Here is a 19,238-nt window from a genome sequence, read left to right as displayed (position 1 = left end):
TTGAAGAACACAGCTGAAGTAAAGCAGCAACCATTGTTGATCAGATGCCAAAGTTTGAAGATAAAGATATGACACGAAATCTGCAATCCAAGAGATGAAATGAATAGATGGGTTAGCAATGGTGGTGATCCCAAGGGCAGATGCATTCCGAATATGCTGGGCAATTACACAGGACCGAAACAAATGCTCTGCTGTTTCAGGGGAAGCCCGACATAGTGGACATACGGAGTCGACTGGCACATATTTTGATAGAAAATTATCGGTTGTTGGCATAATGAAATGAGCTAAACGCCATAAAATAATCGAGTTTTTGGGCGGAATTCCCTTCCGCCATACAAGCTTCCAAGGAAAGTTATGGACAAACGAGCGGATACAGCTGGCAGCTGGAGACTCTGACCATAGGAGGGAATAGCCAGATCTAGCCGAGTAAGTGCCATCTTCCGTATATTTCCAGTAAAGAAAGTCGTCAAAGTTCGGTGCAGGTGGTTCCAAAGCAATAATTTCCTTTGCGCAGGTGGTGGAAAAATATCGGAAAACCATGTTAGGATTCCAGTCACCCGATTCCAGTAAGAAATAAGAAAGAGACAGTGCAGGATCTGGAGCTGGAACAGTAACAGATGGCAGTTTACCATTAATCCAACGACTGGACCAAATGTCCACAAAATTACCCTCTTACCAAGCTTCCAACAAATACCGCTTTTAGCCGCACAGACAGCTTAGCAAATACCAGACCATATAAACGACGGTTGAGAAACTCGAGATTTAGCTAAAGGGATAGGCAAATCTCGGCCATACTTTGGAACCATATATCTTGCCACTAGCGTTGTTGGCTGTGAATGGATATGCCAGAAATTCTTAAGAAGCAAAGCTTGACTGAATAGGTGGGAGTTTTTAAAACCAAGACCTCCATATTCTTTCGGTGCTTGCAGTACACTTTGGGAAGCCCAGTGAATACTGCTTATTCCAATCATTACGCCACCAGAAAGACACTAGCAAGGCATCTATTTTACGGCACACACCGAGAGGAGTAGGGACAACGGAGAAAACATGATTCAGGGAAGCAAGCAAGATAGCCGAAATAATTATTAATTTACTTGGTTGGCTGAGATGGAGAGCAGGCCAGGATGCAATGCGAGTAGTAAGTTTATCAATATAAGGGAGAAACAGCTCAGACCTTTTTCGAGGGAAATCAATAGGAACTCCCAAATAAGTACCAAAAGTGGGCACATGAGTCATCTTCAAAATAAAAGTCAGATGCTCTCAGTAGTCCACAGGTGTATTCGGGCTCAATTTAATAAAGGACTTATTAAAATTAACCATTTGACCCGAAGCCGCTTCAAAATCCTTGAACAGATCCCTTAAAGTCTCAAAGGCCAACGGTGTTGCTTTGCAGCAAAGAAGAGCGTCGTCCGAATAGAACAAGTGCGAAAGAGTAGGTGCATATCTCGAGATCTTAATGCCGGTTATGGAGCAAAATTTTTCAGCTTTGATTAGCTGGCGAGACAATACTTCCATGCACATAATGAAAATATAGGGAGACAGTGGATCCCCCTGTCGAAGACCACAAAACGATCGGAAAGATTCCGAGGGTTCTCCATTAATAAGCACCCTGTAAGAGATTGTAGCCACACATTCCCAAATAATGTCCTGCCAGAAAGTTGGGAATCCCATACGCTTCATTATCAGCATGAGGAAAGTCCATGAAACACGATCAAAGGCATTGTTCATATCAAGTTTAAGCACAGCGTAACAGTTTGTACCTCTCATCGTCTTGTTAATATAGTGCAGCACCTCGTGGGCAATAAGACAGATATCATTCATCAGGCATCCAGGAACGAAAGCTTGCTGAGAGTCGGATACAATTGATGGTATCACTAGCTTAAGCCTATTTGTAAGACATTTTGACGCAATTCGGTAAATGACATTGCAAAGACTATTAGGCCAAAACTGAGTGACCATCTGAGGGTGTTCCATCTTCGGAATGAGTATAATATGTGTATGATTCCATTCCTTCAACATTACTCCAGAATTAAGAAACTGTAAGATGGCCGCAGACACGAGGTGGCCAATCTGAGGCCAAAACATTTGATAAAAACGGGGTGTAATCCCATCAGGCCAGGATATTTTGAGCCATCCATACTACGAATCACTCTTAGAACATTATTCTCAGTAAATGGAGTAGAGAGAAGAGAGCAGTCAACGGATGAAAGCGAAGGAATAACCAGGTCGGCTAGAAAATCCTCAGTAGACTGAAAATCATGAGCTTGAGCCGAATGATGATTGCCAACAATAGAACAGAAATGAGAGAGAATTTCTGCTTCAATTGCATTAGGGTCACTAATCCAGGTTCCGTCAGAAGTGCGAAGTGAAATCAATCGTTGTTTGGAAGTTCGTTGCTTATCACAGTTGAATAAAAAGCGAGTCGGAAGGCCGTCCATAATTTCTTTTCTTGTCTTAATCCGCTGAATCCAGTAGCTATGCTGCTTTGAGATGAGTTCAAGATGAGATGATCGCAGGTGGCGATATGTAAGGGCAGCAGTAGAGTTTGAAAGAGAAGTAGATGTTAACTGAAGTTCATTCTCGACCGACGACTAATTTATACCATACCAAATGCGGTGTTGAATAACCCAATTCATAACAGCAAATCGAGCAGCTGCTAACTTGCGGGATAGAACATATGAAGTGGATCCAAAAAATGGATTATTCCATGCATTAGAAACAAGAGCTATGACTTCCGGTAGCTGAAGACACCAGTTATCAAGACGGTATGGACGTTTGCGCGATTTTGGTTGCGGTAGAAAACGTAACAGAATTGGCGAATGGTCGGAAATAAGAATAGGTAGATGCAGAACCGAACTAGATGGAAAAAGGTCCAACCAATCTTGAGTTGCATATGAACGATCAAGACGTTCCATAATACAATGTCCATCAAGTTGTCCATTCATCCAAGTAAAACGAGGGCCAAAGAATGGAATATCCACGAGACTATTCTGGAATTTCCACGCAGTAAACTCAGCTTGGCCCCTAATTGTTAATGAACTGCCAATTTTGTCTGAATGTAGTTCCACTTGATTGAAATCACCAATAACCAGAAACGGAGAACAACCAGAGATCACATTAGAAATATTATCCCATAACATAGACCTATATTGGAAAACAGGTTCCCCGTACAGGAACATAACATACAAACTATTAAAAACACCTTGATTTACATTGAGGCCCAATTTACAAAAAATAAAACGAGGGCAACTACTTATAACTTGTATATCTACAAAATTATCCCAGTACAAAAGAAGACCACCACTACGACCAGTAGAGTCCACCCCAAAGCAGTTAGGAAATCCAAGATGGTGAGTCTTCATTACAGCAATATCAACACTAGTATGGGTTTCTTGCAAAAACAAAAGCAGCGGATGATATTTAAGGACACTTTGATGTAGATACGGAATTGTAGGATCATCTGCTTCACCAAAATCCCTACAATTCCAACAAAAGATAGTCATTTGTATCCCGGTGGTGACTTAAGGTCCACCACCTGACCTAAGTAAACCCTCCCATCTTCAGCGCTGGCAGGAGACAGGAAAAGAGACTAAAACACAGTTAGTGACGAATCATGGAAATCACAAACATGTGCAACAGAACATTTTAAACGCTTAAAAGACTTATAACCTAGGGCCGAAACCGTGCTTAGATTTTTGCGTTTATGTGAACCACAAACAGAAAGAGAGCCTTCTAAATCAGGCGGCTTATGTTTCGTATAGCCGAAACCTGGTAAACCCAGGAAAGCATAGAGACACATAGGGGGGAGTGCTCTTGGTCCATCAACAGACAAAAAGGAGGAATCACATGTCAAGTCCAAAAACTTTGATCGACATGAATGCTTAAAACTTGGTCTACTTAAACAATTAAGATCAGAGATTACCTTCCTCTTAAAAACAAATTTCAATTTCCTCCTTGACGAGTCCATAGGAGAGGGACTGTTACCAGACCCAGAACAAGTCCCAGCAGCCAGAGATTCACGAAAAAGGATGCCCACATCGACCTGTCTTGGGGGTGTAACTGGATCAGCCAAACCAAGGTCCATGGTAGGCTCCATGTCCACCTCAGGAGCTATCATTTTAAACGCCGGTGATACTGTGCCTGCAGAGGTAGACGCTCCAGTGGGATTAGAAACAGAGCGGACAAAAGGATGAGCCTCCAGCAAAACCTCTCTAGACTCGTCTTCATGGACCATAACATCAGGTGCCGGCACAGCAAAAGGAGCCTATTCATCGCCTCCATTGTCAGATGGAGAAGAAGAGAACAAAAACACCGGTGAATCCCCCCCTGAATCAACCTGAGGGGAGTCATCAAGATCTGCAATATCAATCTTAGATGTCAAGTATTTCACCCGTGAAAGCAAGCCCATATTCTTCGGTGTATAAAACCGTGAACCAGGTGGTCCATGAAGCACCATCAACCCCCTGGAACTAAGCTCCTCAAAGCGTGCATGAATGCGACGCGCACCCTGAAATTTCCCAGAAGGACAGTAGGAAACTCGATGCCCCACTTCACCACATGTCTTACAAAATCTGAAAAACCCCTCATATGAAAACCCTATCCACTGTTGATCCCTGTCACTAAGCGCTAAATAGCAGCCCGGGATCAAAGGTTTGGAAAGTTCTACCTAAACCTTCACCCGAATAAAACAACGAGAGTGAGTTAAATTATTAACAACCTCCTCCTCGCAAATGTCCCCAACATGGGACAAGAGGAAAGCAGCGACAGAGGAGTGCATTAGACGAAACGGGAGATGTAGAACTCGTACCCAAACAGGAACAATATGAAACAACATATTGTCAGGAAAAGAAGTGGCAGAGCATGGACGGAGAACCATTAAACTGCCATCAATATTGACAGTTTCAAAACAATTGTTGAAATTACCGAGTTGGCTCAAGCGAGGAACTTTTGGCAATCGAGTAAGTTTATAGTAGTATATTGTTGTTTTGGATTCTTGGTATTGTATTTAAATTATCGTATCTTTTGCTCTTGGCTAGCAGGTGAGTAGCTTAGAGTTTTAACTCTAAGTGTTTAATAGTTCTATTAAGAACATTGACGATACGACATTGAAATTGAGATGGAAATTGGTTACTGGTATTGAATTATGGGGCCTTTGTGCCATCTTGTGTTTACGGTCCGAGTGACCATGGTTATTGAGTTATTGAGTTATTTGAGTTTGAAATCGACATTGAGATGGAAATATTGTTTCGCGGTTTACCCGCCAGTGCACTCACCCCTTGTCATTGGTCTTAGAGTCGACGAAGAGAATACGATATCTGGTTACTTTGGAGTAGTATATTATGAGACGGAGTAATGAATTAGATGGAGTAATGAGTTGTGATTGAGTTAATTATTGAGATTAGAGTGTCTATTATATTATGGAGTACGTTTGAGTACGAGATGAGTTAACGGGGGAGTGTTTTTATTATTCTCTCTGTTTATTTTTATTTTTAAGTGTGCTTATTTCCACGCCATGACAGAAAACTATTCTACTTATATTGAGGTATTATCTGTTACTCAACTTTCTGGCTGACGTGTTTTCTCCCTTCGGGGCTACTCGTCATGGGGGTAGTTCCTTTCTGTCTTCAGGTTTTATTTCAGGTTACTTCCGCTGCAGTTCAAAAGGATTTTATTTCGAGTGAAGAATTTATTTAAAGTTTTGTAAAGTTTTCGACTTCAATTTGTATTATTTTTTTTTTTAAAAGGATTTGTAATAAGAGACTTTGTATATTAATTATTATATCCTTGTATTTCGGCCAGTTTTATATGTAAAGTTTGTTTTTAATTTAGCCGAAAATCAGGGGTGTTACAATTGGTATCAGAGCGGGTTCTTTCTTGGTTAGGTGATGAGATCGTCACATCTTAACACCGACTGTTTTAACATTTTAAACTTTTCAAAGAAAAAAAAAACAAAATTGAGTTCTTATTTATTTTGCAAATTTTACATTCGTGGCCGAACTTTATTTTTAAGGAGGGTGGAGTGTAATACCACTCAAATTTTATAGTATCAATATTTTCTAAACTCGAACTTCGGGACGAAGTTTCTTTTAAGAGGGGAAGATTGTAACAACCCAAATAATTTGTAAACTTTATTATTATTTATTATTATTTCTCATTTTTAATCCTTTTAAAAAAAGTTATTATTTTATATTCTTTATGAGTGGATTTTACTTTAAATCTAAACTTTTCGAAATACAAGTTATTAGAGACTTAAAATTTGGAACTTAGATATTTGTTATAGACCCGTCTTTTAAGTCGGTCTATTTTGTAATCCTATTTATCCGTATTACTTATCACCTTGTTCGAAATAATTATTTATGTCAAACACTTCTTTACGTATACCATATACCGCTTTGTTCCCTTGTTTTCCTCTTTTATCATGGAAACCTCCCTCTTATATATAACCCATATTTATTCAATATATTAACCATAAACTTTGACCATCTACTCTTAAACCCTACGTTTGCTAATTTGTTCCTTTATACCGTCAGTTGACAAGATAATCAACCATCACCTACTTTCACAAGATTAATCCTTACTCTGTCTTGCAATTTGGGAGCCCTATCTTGTCTCTATCCAGTTTTCTATCTTATCTTGATACTATTTTGTTCGTAACAATGATTTTGAAGCGAACTCGTTTTGTTGTTTCAGACTAATTCACGAGTTTAAGATATCACGATTCTACCGATCCTAATATTATTATTATCGTTCGGGGTTATATGTAATATTTACCGTTGATTTGTTGGAGTTTATATGCTGAAATTTTGTTGTGACATAATATTTATTAGAGAATATTAGGAATATTATCATTAGAGAATAATATGAGAATATATTATCGGTAGATAATATATTATAGTTGGGTAGTATTATCTTAGGAAGATCTTTGGATTGTTTCCTAAGGCATTGCTACTATAAATTGTAATCAACATGGTATCAGCCTAAAATCGACCCTCTCAAAAACACTTCCGCTTGCCTACAATCTCGTGATTAATCCGCCGGCCGGAGATGGTCGTCTTATACCATCTCCGGCGGGTATCCCCTTCATAAAGCCGTATGCACCTTTCATTAATTATTAGTACGTAATACGTATTATTTTTTTTTAAACAATAAAGTCAATATAGGAGATAAATAAAGTTGGTTTTGGTTTATGGGTCCCACCAATAACACACTTCCCACCCAATCCCCACACCCCATACCATCTTCATCTTCCCCACCGACAACACCTTCATCAAGTTAAACCAACCAGCCACCGCCTATCTTACTGCCTCTGTCAACCTGACACCGCCATTCCTCCGATCTACCAGCCGCTACCAAATTTCCCGACCACTAACCCAGATATTACCCACCATCAGCCCCAACCACACCATCTACAGCCGCTCCTGACCCAAATCCCACCACCATAGACCACCCTACGTCAACTCTGATTCCCGTCGCCTTCCCGTTTCCCATACCCACTACCACCGCCACCTTAGATGATCATATTAGGAATAAACAAGTTCTCTACCTCCTCCGTTCTTCACGTTGGTATGCCTCCGCATGTTCCGTCGCCGTTGATTCCGTTCACGCCGCCACCGTCATCACAATTACCGCTGTCGATAGTTGCTAAAACAACCATCTGCCATGTTGTTTCGACAACCGCCACCGTTCTAAACCTCCGCCGCATCCCGCTATTGCCTTCTCCTTGTTCGCCACAGGTTCGCCCTAGCAACCACCCCTGCCTAATGGGCCGGGTGGTATGACTCCGCCGGTTTTGACCCGCACAGCCAACCACACCGCCACAGGATCGAAGTGCCTCTCGGATGTGTGCTTTTGTCTTTGGTTTAGTAGTATTGTTTTTATTTCATTTGTACGGTTGAGTTTCCTTCGGCCCTCACCGTACCGGTTTTTCGCGAGTTAGCTTCGGCCCTCGTGCACCATTTGTTGTTTAGTTTTCCTTTTATTATATTGTCGGTGTTTCACGAGTTTGCTTCGGCCCTCGTGCACCTTGACGTTTTAGCGTTGTGTCTCACGAGTTGTTTCGACTCTCGTGCACAATTAGTTTAATTCGTGTTATTAAGTGTGACTCTTCTAATGGCATGATCAAGACAAGCACAAGGACTACATTCGGCTCAAGCGTCAACAACATCAACTCGGGTCCTTTACGTGGCATCATCAACTACCTATTATATTTTGGTCCAGTCAAAGTGTCCGTTACCTACCGCTTTGACTGAGGGGGTGTATTAGAGAATATTAGGAATATTATCATTAGAGAATAATATGAGAATATATTATCGGTAGATAATATATTATAGTTAGGTAGTATTATCTTAGGAAGATCTTTGGATTGTTTCCTAAGGCATTGCTACTATAAATTGTAATCGTCTCATTAATAATAAACACATCATTCAGTTATAGTCTCCCTCCTATTATTAACAATATTTATATTGTAGTTATGTATAATATTACTAGTATATGTATATATATTTCTTTTGTTAAGTTTGTTTTCGGTTAGGCGGGTCGAAATAGTTATATAAGATCTGAACGATTTTGGGGAGGTCTGTGTAGTATGAGAAAGACAATGCATGGGTAATAGGCAAGCATACCCTCATGACCGCGTCAACAAAGATTGGCTTTTACGTTTGATGATAAACACATGTATATCTAATATCAAATTTGGGAAACCGAGGGAGATGAATTATAAAGAAACAATTGTTGAAATTACCGAGTTGGCTTAAGCGAGGAACGTTTGGCAATCGAGTAAGTTTATAGTAGTATATTGTTGTTTTGGATTCTTGGTATTGTATTTAAATTATCGTATCTTTTGCTCTTGGCTAGCGGGTGAGTAGCTTAGAGTTTTATACACTAAGTGTTGAACAGTTCTATTAAGAACATTGACGATACGACATTGAAATTGAGATGGAAATTGGTTACTGGTATTGAATTATGGGGCCTTTGTGTCATCTTCTGTTTACGGTCCGAGTGACCATGGTTATTGTGTTATTGAGTTATTGAGTTATTTGAGTTTGAAATCGACATTGAGATGGAAATATTGTTTCGTGGTTTACCCGCCAGTTCACTCACCCTTGTCCTTGGTCTTAGAGTCGACGAAGAGAATACGATATTTGGTTACTTTGGAGTAGTATATTATGGGACGGAGTAATGAATTAGATGGAGTAATGAGTTGTGATTGAGTTAATTATTGGGATAAGAGTGTCTATATATTATGGAGTAGGTTTGAATATGAGATGAGTTAACGGGGGAGTGTTTTTATTATTCTCTCTGTTTATTTTTATTTTTAAGTGTGCTTATTTCCACGCCATGACCAAAAACTATTCTGCTTATATTGAGGTATTATCTGTTACTCAGCTTTCCGGCTGACGTGTTTTCTCCCTTCGGGGCTACTCGTCATGGGGGTAGTTCCTTTCTGTCTTCAGGTTTTATTTCAGGTTACTTCCGCTGCAGTTCAAAAGGATTTTATTTCGAGTGAAGAATTTATTTAAAGTTTTGTAAAGTTTTCGATTTCAATTTGTATTATTTATCTATTTTAAAAGGATTTCTAATAAGAGACTTTGTATATTAATTATAATCTCCTTGTATTTCGGCCAGTTTTATATGTAAAGTTTGTTTTTAATTTAGCCAAAAATCAGGGGTGTTACAACATAAAAGAAAGCTTGGGTTGCCTCCCAAGAATCGTGGTTGTAAGGAAACCGCCAAACCTAAAAGTGGTCTCAACAACTAACCGGGATCCCACAATCTATGGGCAAGGCCACCCATCGCCTTTCTATTGTCGACCAAGCTCACATCTTTGAGCTTCCTCACACTATCGAGCGTTTGATCATTCTCCACCTCACTTTCAAATTCCATGGTGTAAAATATATCACCCCTTGTGAGAGGGGGATGATCAAACTCTACACTTCTTGGGCATTCAACATGATTGGAGACTTCACCAGTCTCCTTGCCCTCCACTTCATCTTTCCACCCTTCCATTTCAAACACGAATTTCTCAAAAATGGGAGGGAAGACGTCACAATTATCCAATTTATTAAGGAGGGGGGTTTCAACCGACTCACCCATGCAAGCATAATAAAAAAAAGGAGCATCATACTCCTCATCAACATACATGATCTCAAGTAAAGGGGCATAAGAAATAAGGTCAAGGTCATTGGTGGGTATAAGGAACTCATCCTCCCTACCAAAATGTGCCTCAAATTTCTCAAGAAAAGGCTCATATAAATGAACCCCACAATCCCCATTACCATCGATGCTTATACTCTCCTCCTCAACATACATAACCTTCAATAAAGGGTCAAGAGAAATGAGGTCAATGGAATCAAGGGTTTGAGGGGTTCATCATCAACAAGAAGGGGAGCATCAAATCTCTCAAAGATAGGCTCTTCGATTAAATCACCCTCGACATCCCATTTCTCCAATAAGACTTCCTCACTAAGAAATTCATCATTCCATTTGACCTCCAAGTCTTCAATCATGATGGTTTCTTCATCACTCTTTCTCTCATAATCCTCAAAGAGAGCATCCTACTTATCGGTGGGTATGGCTAAGGTAGTGGGGGAGGTAATACTTATATCCTGAAAAGGGGTATAAGGCTCATCCTCAAAAGGGGGGTCTCAACCTCAACTTGCTCCAAAGGTCTCTCCACCTCAATCTCAAGCCTCTCCTTCAAGACGTCCTCACTATCCCCAATCTCCACAACACTCTCACTAACACCCACATGCTCCTCACCAACATTATCAACACTCTCGCCAACATCCACAATACTCCTACCATCACTCCACAAATCGCTCTCTTTATCACCCGAGAGAGGCAAATGATTAGCCTCATGACATCCAAGGGGGAAAAACTCAAATAGGTTAAATTTTTCATCAACCGACTTGGAGGCAAGGTTTCCCTCACAAAGTAAGTCCAACAAAGATCTTGTATAGTCATTCATGTCATTGGTAATAGTTAAGCACAATGTTCGTCCACTAAAGTAATTGCCACCCAAAGTGTCGAGATATTGCTTAAACCTAGTCATGTAGGCTTCAAAATGTTCATTCTCTTCTTGAGGGAAAGCAAGACAAATAGGAATTCTACCAACATAACACCTCAAACTTTTATCACCAACAAATTCATTAACTAACTTACATGGCTTTCCTCACAAGGCAAAGCACTAGGTTCAAGAGCGTTATTAGTCAAAGCCATTTGTTGGTAAAATAAAGTGTTGTTCACTTGACAATTTTCAGAATGGTTATCAAGACCATTCACTAATTCCATTATTCTAGAACAATCGTCATCAAGTGAAGCACAAGAGGTATTAAAAGGTTCATGATAAGTGGAGTCATGTTGTTGGGGGTAGTCAAGAGTGTCGGGCAAACAAGAGTCAAAGGGTTGCACAACATTCACATCATCATACAAACACCCATTTAAAGAAAGATTTTCATGATAAGATGACTCTTGTTGTTGGGGGTAGGGTGAGTAAGAATTGAATGGTTGGATGTTATTGTTCTCATTACACATATAAAAATCCATAGGGGTTTGGGGCAAATAAAATGGACACACATCAAATAAATGACCAAAGACACCATATGACCCACATTAAACATTATACATATTCATTTGGGGTGAAGGGCACATATCACAAGTATGTCCAAAACTTCCACGTGATTCACATTGCACATCATACATATTATATTGAGGAGGGGGTGCATATGAAGGGCAACAAGTGAAATCATGTTCATAACCACCACAAGGCTTACAACAAGGAGAATAAGCATGCATACCATAAGAATTGTTTATTTTATTTTTTTGTGTTTTCAAAGTTTTTTCAAAAGCAATAAAAGAGACTAATTCTAAAACTCAACAAAGACCTATATCTAACAAAACACCATCCCCGGCAACGGTGCCATTTTGATTGTAGGTTTTATCGTGGAATGAAAGAGGTATTGTGGTGGCTCGGATGGTGCTGGTGCTCGTTGATAGAGGAGCAGATTAGCAAGGTGGTGCGAAGGTGATGAAGTGCTGCATAATTTTCTGTGTTGCCCGGTTTCGGGTTGATTAGTGGTGCCAAGACCTGCCGGGGTGCGACTTGGTGCACGTATTGGGTTGCTGCCTGTCACTCGGTGGCTATCGATTGATACGGAGGCTGAGGTTGGGTGTTGGTTGAGCAATGAGGTGAGGCACGAATGGCGGCTATCATGGGTCAATTCTAAAGATGTTGGTGGTGCGTGGTTGAGGCAGCTGTTGCTGGGTTTGAGACGGGCGACATGATTGATGATGGAGATGGTAATGCTAGAGCTATGGTGGTTGAATTGTGGTGAAGGAGGTGTGGTTTGATTTTGGTGATGGTGTATGGTGATGATGAGTTAAGAGTTTCAAGGAAACAAGATAAATAAATTGAATGCAAAGTCAAACACTGACTTTTGGGCTTCATTCCTTGTCTCTTTACTCGTTCCTTGTGTAATTCATTCCATTTGACTTCGTCTTGGCCCGTCTTGTTTTGCTCCTCAATTTTCGTCTCATTTTATTCCCTCTTCGTCTCATTATTCCTCCTTGTCTACACATTATTATAATGAAGTAATAGTAATACTAATATTAAACATGAATCCGACTAATTATTAAATCTAGCTAAGACGACTAATTATAAATTAGTAGTTAAAATGAGGTATGTAATCAATTAAGCACGCAAAATCGAGTCGGATTAAGGTATAAATGAGGGGTAAAATGCGACCAAAATACTACTTATCACCTCCCCAAACCAAACTCTTGCTTGTCCCCAAGCAAGCAATAGACAAGATAGAAAAGGGGACAAATGGAGCGGTATGTGACTCAGAGCTAGCTATACACTTGATTCGTCCAAACCAATTTAATGCAACAATTGACACCAATGCTAAGACATTAATTCGAAAGCAAGAGGGCACAAAAACTCAACTTCAAACAAGTTAAATTAATGACGAAAAACTACTGAACCATTGACCTTACAATACCCGTCTATGTTGGACTCTCACGGATCGCTCATCACTCATTCAAAGCACATGGTGAGTATAACTTTTGTAAGATAGAAAGAATATAGACACTCACCTAGATGTGACCCACAACACATGCATGCAATCTAACATGATAGATATCTCTAGCAATCGTACATATACACTCCAGCCAAACAAGGTCCAAAACACATATGATTATTGCACTAACCTTAATGTTTTTATGAGCTAATATTGTATTCTAGTTGTCTTTGCATGTTTTGTCACATTTTGTAGAAAGTTGAACTTTTAGAAGCTTATTCCATCACTTATGCAAGTAACTAGAAACAAAGCTAACATTTGACCAACCTTGAAGTATTACATGGATTTGCATGCATAAAGATATTGATTAAAAATGAGAAATGCAAAACAAAGTCTTATACATAGTCAAGCCCAAGATTTGAAGTCCAACTAAGGTGGAAGCTGAGGATGCTATATTACATTAGATGCCATGCTTAAAGATCATTATCGGACGTTTAATAGGGCATTTACCGCTAAGCACCGGATTCCATGAGCATTAACTAGAGGAATTAAGATGAATGAGCAAGAATCCCACGACCCCGATCAGGGCTTGGGAACCCCGATCGGGGTTTCCTTGTTATACGTGCATACGTTTCATCCCTAGCTCCCTATAAATAGAGAGCTAGGTCCAACCTAATTGGCATCTTATTTAAACCATACAATCTCATATTTCTTGTATTCTTAAGCACAAAAAAATTCTCTCATAGTTTTCATTTTAGTTTTAATTTATTTTGTTAAGCATTTGGTTATTGTATTCTCATTTGTTCTTCATTGCAAGTTCCTAGTTCAAGTTCCATTTCTTATTCGGTAATTCTAAATTCTAGTTTATTTAGTTTTCATTTCTATTTTAGTTATCACATAGTTTTATCATTAGTATTTTAATTCCATAACATAGTTTATTCTCATATTTCATAATTCATCTTTTAGTCTATATCATTTCTACAATCATGTTTTGCATTTCATACATCATAGTTGGTAGTTACATTTCAATACGAGTAGCTAAATTTCCTTAGTCTAGGGACTTGGGAAGCCATGCAATAACTAATATATGTAAAATGTTAAATTAGAAGGATATAATATTGTCTAATTGTTTCTATTACATGTTTCTATCGTCACGATTAATCTTTGTTTAGTGGCCATATTCATTGATTAAGTTTGTTAATTCATTCTATAAGTCGAGAGGCACAGAATCGGATTGGCCTAAGCATGTGTAGTAGGACGACCTAGTCATGACGAGAGTTCTTTAGGACCCGATCTATGCTTGACAGTAATATCGAGAGGTGGGTGTCTTTAAGCCTAAACAATTGACAATGTTATTTATTCCGAGTTTAACATGAATATGTATTTACAATTGCATGTGTGACCCGACTCCCCTAGACTCCTTTAATAATATATTGTTATATCATTTTATTTGCTAATCATCAAACCAAACAAACCAATCAATCGTTACCGACCTTGATAGGATTCTACTTATAGCATTTCATAGTGCAATTCCCGTCTCCTTATGTTCGACCCCTCATACTACATTAATTTGTGTCAAGGGTAATTATCTTTGTTAGGTGTGCGACATAGCCTATCAAATTTTGGCATCGTTGCCGGAGAGCACGGTTTTATTGCATTTAGATATGTTGATTTCTATCTTGTTTTCTTTTATCTTGAGGAACACTTGTTCCTTGAGACGGTTACTTACAATGTCTACAGATTATTGTCGTATGCCCAGGTCTTCTCGTAGTAGAGATTTGCTTTCACCGGATTCCGAGCGCAGAAAACCTTTCGTAGAAGAAGGCGTTTTTGGAAAGAAGTTAAAGAAGCCGTTTCTCCCGTGCGAGTTGAAAGTGAAAGAAAGTCTTACTTAGACGATCTTAAAGCTCTTGACGAGGAGGAGGTTTCTAGTTCATAATCTCCACCACCACCGCCATCTCCAACCAAAAAGATGGTGAAACTTTCCGATCATTCTAAGCCCACCGCGGCTATGCTTCCGGCCGGTATTGCAACTACTCAAATTACCGCCCCGGAATTCGAGATCAAACCAGCTTTCATTAGCATTGTGGAGAGAAAGCAATTTGGGGGAAGTCCTTTGGTGGATCCCAATTTGCATGTGCAAAACTTTTGTGACTATTGCTCCATGATTCGGCAAACGGGCGTCACTCAAGCCCAAATAAGGGAAATATTTTTCACTTTCTCTTTGAAGGACAGGGCAAAGTTATGGATCAATAGTCTTGATCGTACAGCCATGAGAATCACCAATTGGGACACATTTGCTCTTGCTTTCTATTAAAAGTTTTTCCACCGGAGAAAACTCAAACCTTGAGGAGCCAAATCACCGGATTCCATCAACAAGCTCTTAAGAGCTTATATGAAGCTTGGGAGAGGTACAAGGAGTTGCAAATGCAATGCCCACATCATGGGTTGGATACTTGGTTCCTAGCTATAACATTCTACAATAGATGTTGTGCCGAGTCCTGAAGGATTCTTGATTCCCCCAACAATGGGCGGTTTGATCAAATTGACACGGATATTGCTAATGCCACAATTGAATCCATGGCGATCCATGACGCGCAATATGTCAATTCCCGAAGTGTGCCACTCAAGGGTAAGGAGGAATCTTCCGATAATCCCGTTTTGTTGGCTCAAATTGCCTTACTCCAACAACAATTGGCGGAACGAGATGCTAGGGATTCTCTTCAACAACTCAATGTCGTGTCCTCTACTAGCCAAATCATTGTTTGTGAAGGTTGCGGAGGTGCGGGTCATTATGCCGCTCTATGCCACTTTACAATGGAGAGGAGGTATGTTCTTATCAATATTTTAGACAAAGTTCTTATCCACCAGGTACGTTCTCAAATGTTTATAACCCGAACTCAAAATTTTACCCGAACTTGTCTTACAAAAGCAACAATGTGCATAACCTTCAACCCCAACAAAATTTTGTGCCCCAACCACAAAATAACTTCGTCCCTCAACAAGAAAAGTATAATTCCCCACCAGGTTATCAAAATCAAAACCAACAACAAAGGCCACTTCAACAAAATTACCAACAAAATCAAAGTCCACCACCTCAAAATGGCCAACAAAACAACCAAGGGGGAGGGGGGGTAAACTTGAGGACTTGGTAATGCAATTGGCTAAGACCCAAACGAAAATGATGGCTCAACTACAAAAGAGTCATTAAACTCACAATGCCGCATTCAAGATGTTAGAGCGACAAATGGCTAAACTAGCCTCATTAAGCTCTCAAAGGAAAACGGGTCAATTACCACCTCAAGGTGACCAACCACATGCTAACCTCAATGCAATCACTTTGAGAAGTGGTACGAAATATGATGAGCCACCCATGCCCAAGGAAGATGAGGAGGTACTTGTTGAGTAGGAGATTTCTCCTAGTGGTGAGAAAGGTAGGGATATTCCAAAGAAAGTGGATGATCCAATTGTGGTTGAAGAGATCAAATATTCGGAGGATGCACCTCTGAAGAAGAATGTTGAAACAAAGGTCCCGGAAAAATTCAAAGTGTCTTTCCCTCATAGATTGGCAAAGCATCAAAAGAATTCTCAATTCGTTATGTTCATGGAAGTTGTGAAGAATCTTCAGGTAAGCGTTCCTTTTACCGAATTAATTACTCAAATTCCGTCTTATACTAAGTTCATGAAAGACATTTTAACTAAGAAGAGGAGTTTTGACAAAGTTGAAACAATAGCCTTCATCGCCGAGTGTAGTGCTCTTTTGCAAAACAAATCCCCTCCTAAGTTAAAAGATCCCGGTAGCTTTTCCATTCCATGCACAATTGGCACCTATCAAATTGATAAAGCTTTATGTGATTTAGGTGCTAGTGTGAGTGTAATTCCTTACTCTATTTGTGCTAAGCTTAATATGGGAGTCTTAAAATGTACTAGTGTCACATTGCAAATGGCGGATCGTTCTATAAAATGCCCTTTGGGACATTGTCATAGAAGACTCTATACCTCGATCTTTGTCTAAAGATCCTTTGAAGTCACTCTTGCTATTGGAATCATTTGCAGGTGATGATGAGATTGGAAATGAGGAGATAGATGCTTTGGAGCATGAATTGGATGGAGAAGAGCTCTCATTGGAGGAAAGCTCGCACTTTATAGGTTTGGTTTCTACACCTAAAGACCTTGAGGTACAAAAACCCGAACTTAAACCCCTCCCCTCCAATTTGAAGTATGCTTTTCTAGATGATGAGAAGATGTGTCCGGTAATTGTTAGTGCAAAATTGAGTGAGACTAAATTGTTTTCTTTGCTTCATGTTTTAAAATCTCACAAGAAAGCCATTGGATACAAACTTGATGATTTAAAGGGCATAAGCCCCAAATTTTGCATGCATAGAATCCATCTTGAGGAAGACCATAAACCATGTGTCCAAAGTCAAAGACGACTAAATCCTACCATGCAAGAAGTGGTAAAAAAGGAAGTGATTAAATTGTTGGATGCGGGAATTATTTATGCAATTTCCGATTCTAAATGGGTAAGTCCGGTCCAAGTGGTTCCTAAGAAAGGAGGAACCACTGTAGTAGAAAATGATAAAAATGAACTCATTTCAACTAGAATTATGATGGGTTGGAGAATGTGTATTGACTATAGGAGGCTAAATTTGGCCACCAAGAAAGACCACTACCCATTGCCCTTTATTGACCAAATGTTGGAGCGGTTGGAATGTCATAAGTATTTTTGGTATCTAGATGGTTATCCGGGTTCTTTCAAATACCCATTCATCTGGATGACCAAGAGAAGACCAAATTTACATGTCGATATGGTACCTTTGCTTACCGTAGAATGCCTTTTAGTCTTTATAATGCCCCCGCCACTTTCCAACGTTGCATGATAAACATCTTTTCCGACTTTATCAAGTCTATCATGGATGTATTTATGGATGATTTTAGTGTCTATGGTTCTTTATTTGATGCATGTTTGGCTAACTTATCTAAAGTGTTGAAGAGTTGTGAAGAGGTTGACTTGGTGTTGAATTGGGAAAAGTGTCACTTCATGGTGAATGAAGGAGTGGTACTTGGTCATATTATCTCGGAAAGAGGAATTGAAGTGGACCGTGCTAAGGTCCAAGTTATTGAACAACTACCCCCACCGGTAAATGTGAAGAGTGTAAGGAGTTTCTTAGGCCATGCGGGATTCTACCGCCGTTTTATTAAAGACTTTTCTAAGATTGCGAAACCCCTTACGGAGCTTCTTTTAAAAGATGCTCCCTATGTGTTTATTAATAATTGTCTTGAGTCTTTTCATAGGATCAAGAAGGCTTTGATTTCCGCACCTATCATCCAATCACCGGCTTGGAACTTGCCATTCGAGCTCATGTGCGATGCAAGTGACTATGCGGTAGGTGCCGTGCTAGGACAAAGAAAGGACAAGGTTCTCCATGCTATCTACTATTCTAGCAAAACCTTGGATGCGGCTCAAATCAACTATGCCACCACGGAGAAAGAGCTACTTGCCATTGTCTATGCCTCAGATAAATTTCGCTTTTACTTGATCGGTTCCAAAGTCATTATTCATACCGATCATGCCGCACTAAAGCACCTCCTAGACAAATAAGAAGCTAAGCCAAGATTGATACGATGGATCTTGCTCTTGCAAGAATTTGATCTTGAGATTAAAGACAAGAAGGGGAGCCGAAAATGTTGTTGCCGATCACCTATCCTATTTGAAGTTTAATGATGGAGGTATTGAATTACCTATTGATGGAGGTATTGAACTATCTAGTTGAAAGAGAATTGCCACCTAATCTTTCATATCAACAAAGGAAGAAGTTCTTACATGATGCCAAATTCTTCCTATGGGACGATCCATATCTATTCAAACATTGCTCCGACGGGCTATTCCGGAGATGTATCCCACATTGGGATGTGAAAGGGGTGCTAGAAGGATGCCATTCTTCTCCGTATGGTAGTCATCATGGACCATCCAAGACCGTTGTAAAGGTGTTGCAATCCGGCTTCTATTGGCCAACTATGTTCCAAGATGCTAAAGATTTCGTGATGGCTTGTGATGCTTGCCAAAGGACGTTCTATATCAAGGAGGCACGAGATGCCTTTGAATGTTATCTTGGAAGTGGAGGTATTCGATGTTTGGGGAATTGATTATCAAGGACCGTTTCCTTCATCAAAAGGGAATCGGTATATTTTGGTTGTCGTTGATTATGTCTCTAAATGTGT

At 39.7% G+C, this 19,238-nt stretch overlaps 1 protein-coding gene and 1 non-coding gene across 2 annotated transcripts; both read right to left on the bottom strand.

Annotated features, from left to right (window-relative positions):
* Nucleotides 1-2,591: 2,591 nt before the first annotated feature.
* On the bottom strand, nt 2,592-3,503 carry LOC141628564 (uncharacterized). The gene has a single exon (XM_074441689.1). The coding sequence runs from the start codon at nt 3,501-3,503 to the stop codon at nt 2,592-2,594; it is 912 nt and encodes a 303-aa protein (XP_074297790.1).
* Nucleotides 3,504-15,358: 11,855 nt separating this feature from the next.
* LOC141636495 (small nucleolar RNA R71) lies at nt 15,359-15,466 on the bottom strand. Its single transcript, XR_012541101.1, has one exon. It is a non-coding gene; the product is annotated as a small nucleolar RNA R71 (small nucleolar RNA).
* Between the last annotated feature and the right edge of the window lie 3,772 nt (nt 15,467-19,238).

The sequence above is a fragment of the Silene latifolia genome, chromosome Y (genome assembly GCF_048544455.1).
Source record: "Silene latifolia isolate original U9 population chromosome Y, ASM4854445v1, whole genome shotgun sequence".
NCBI lineage: Eukaryota > Viridiplantae > Streptophyta > Magnoliopsida > Caryophyllales > Caryophyllaceae > Silene > Silene latifolia.
This window is presented reverse-complemented; position numbering and strand designations above follow the sequence as displayed.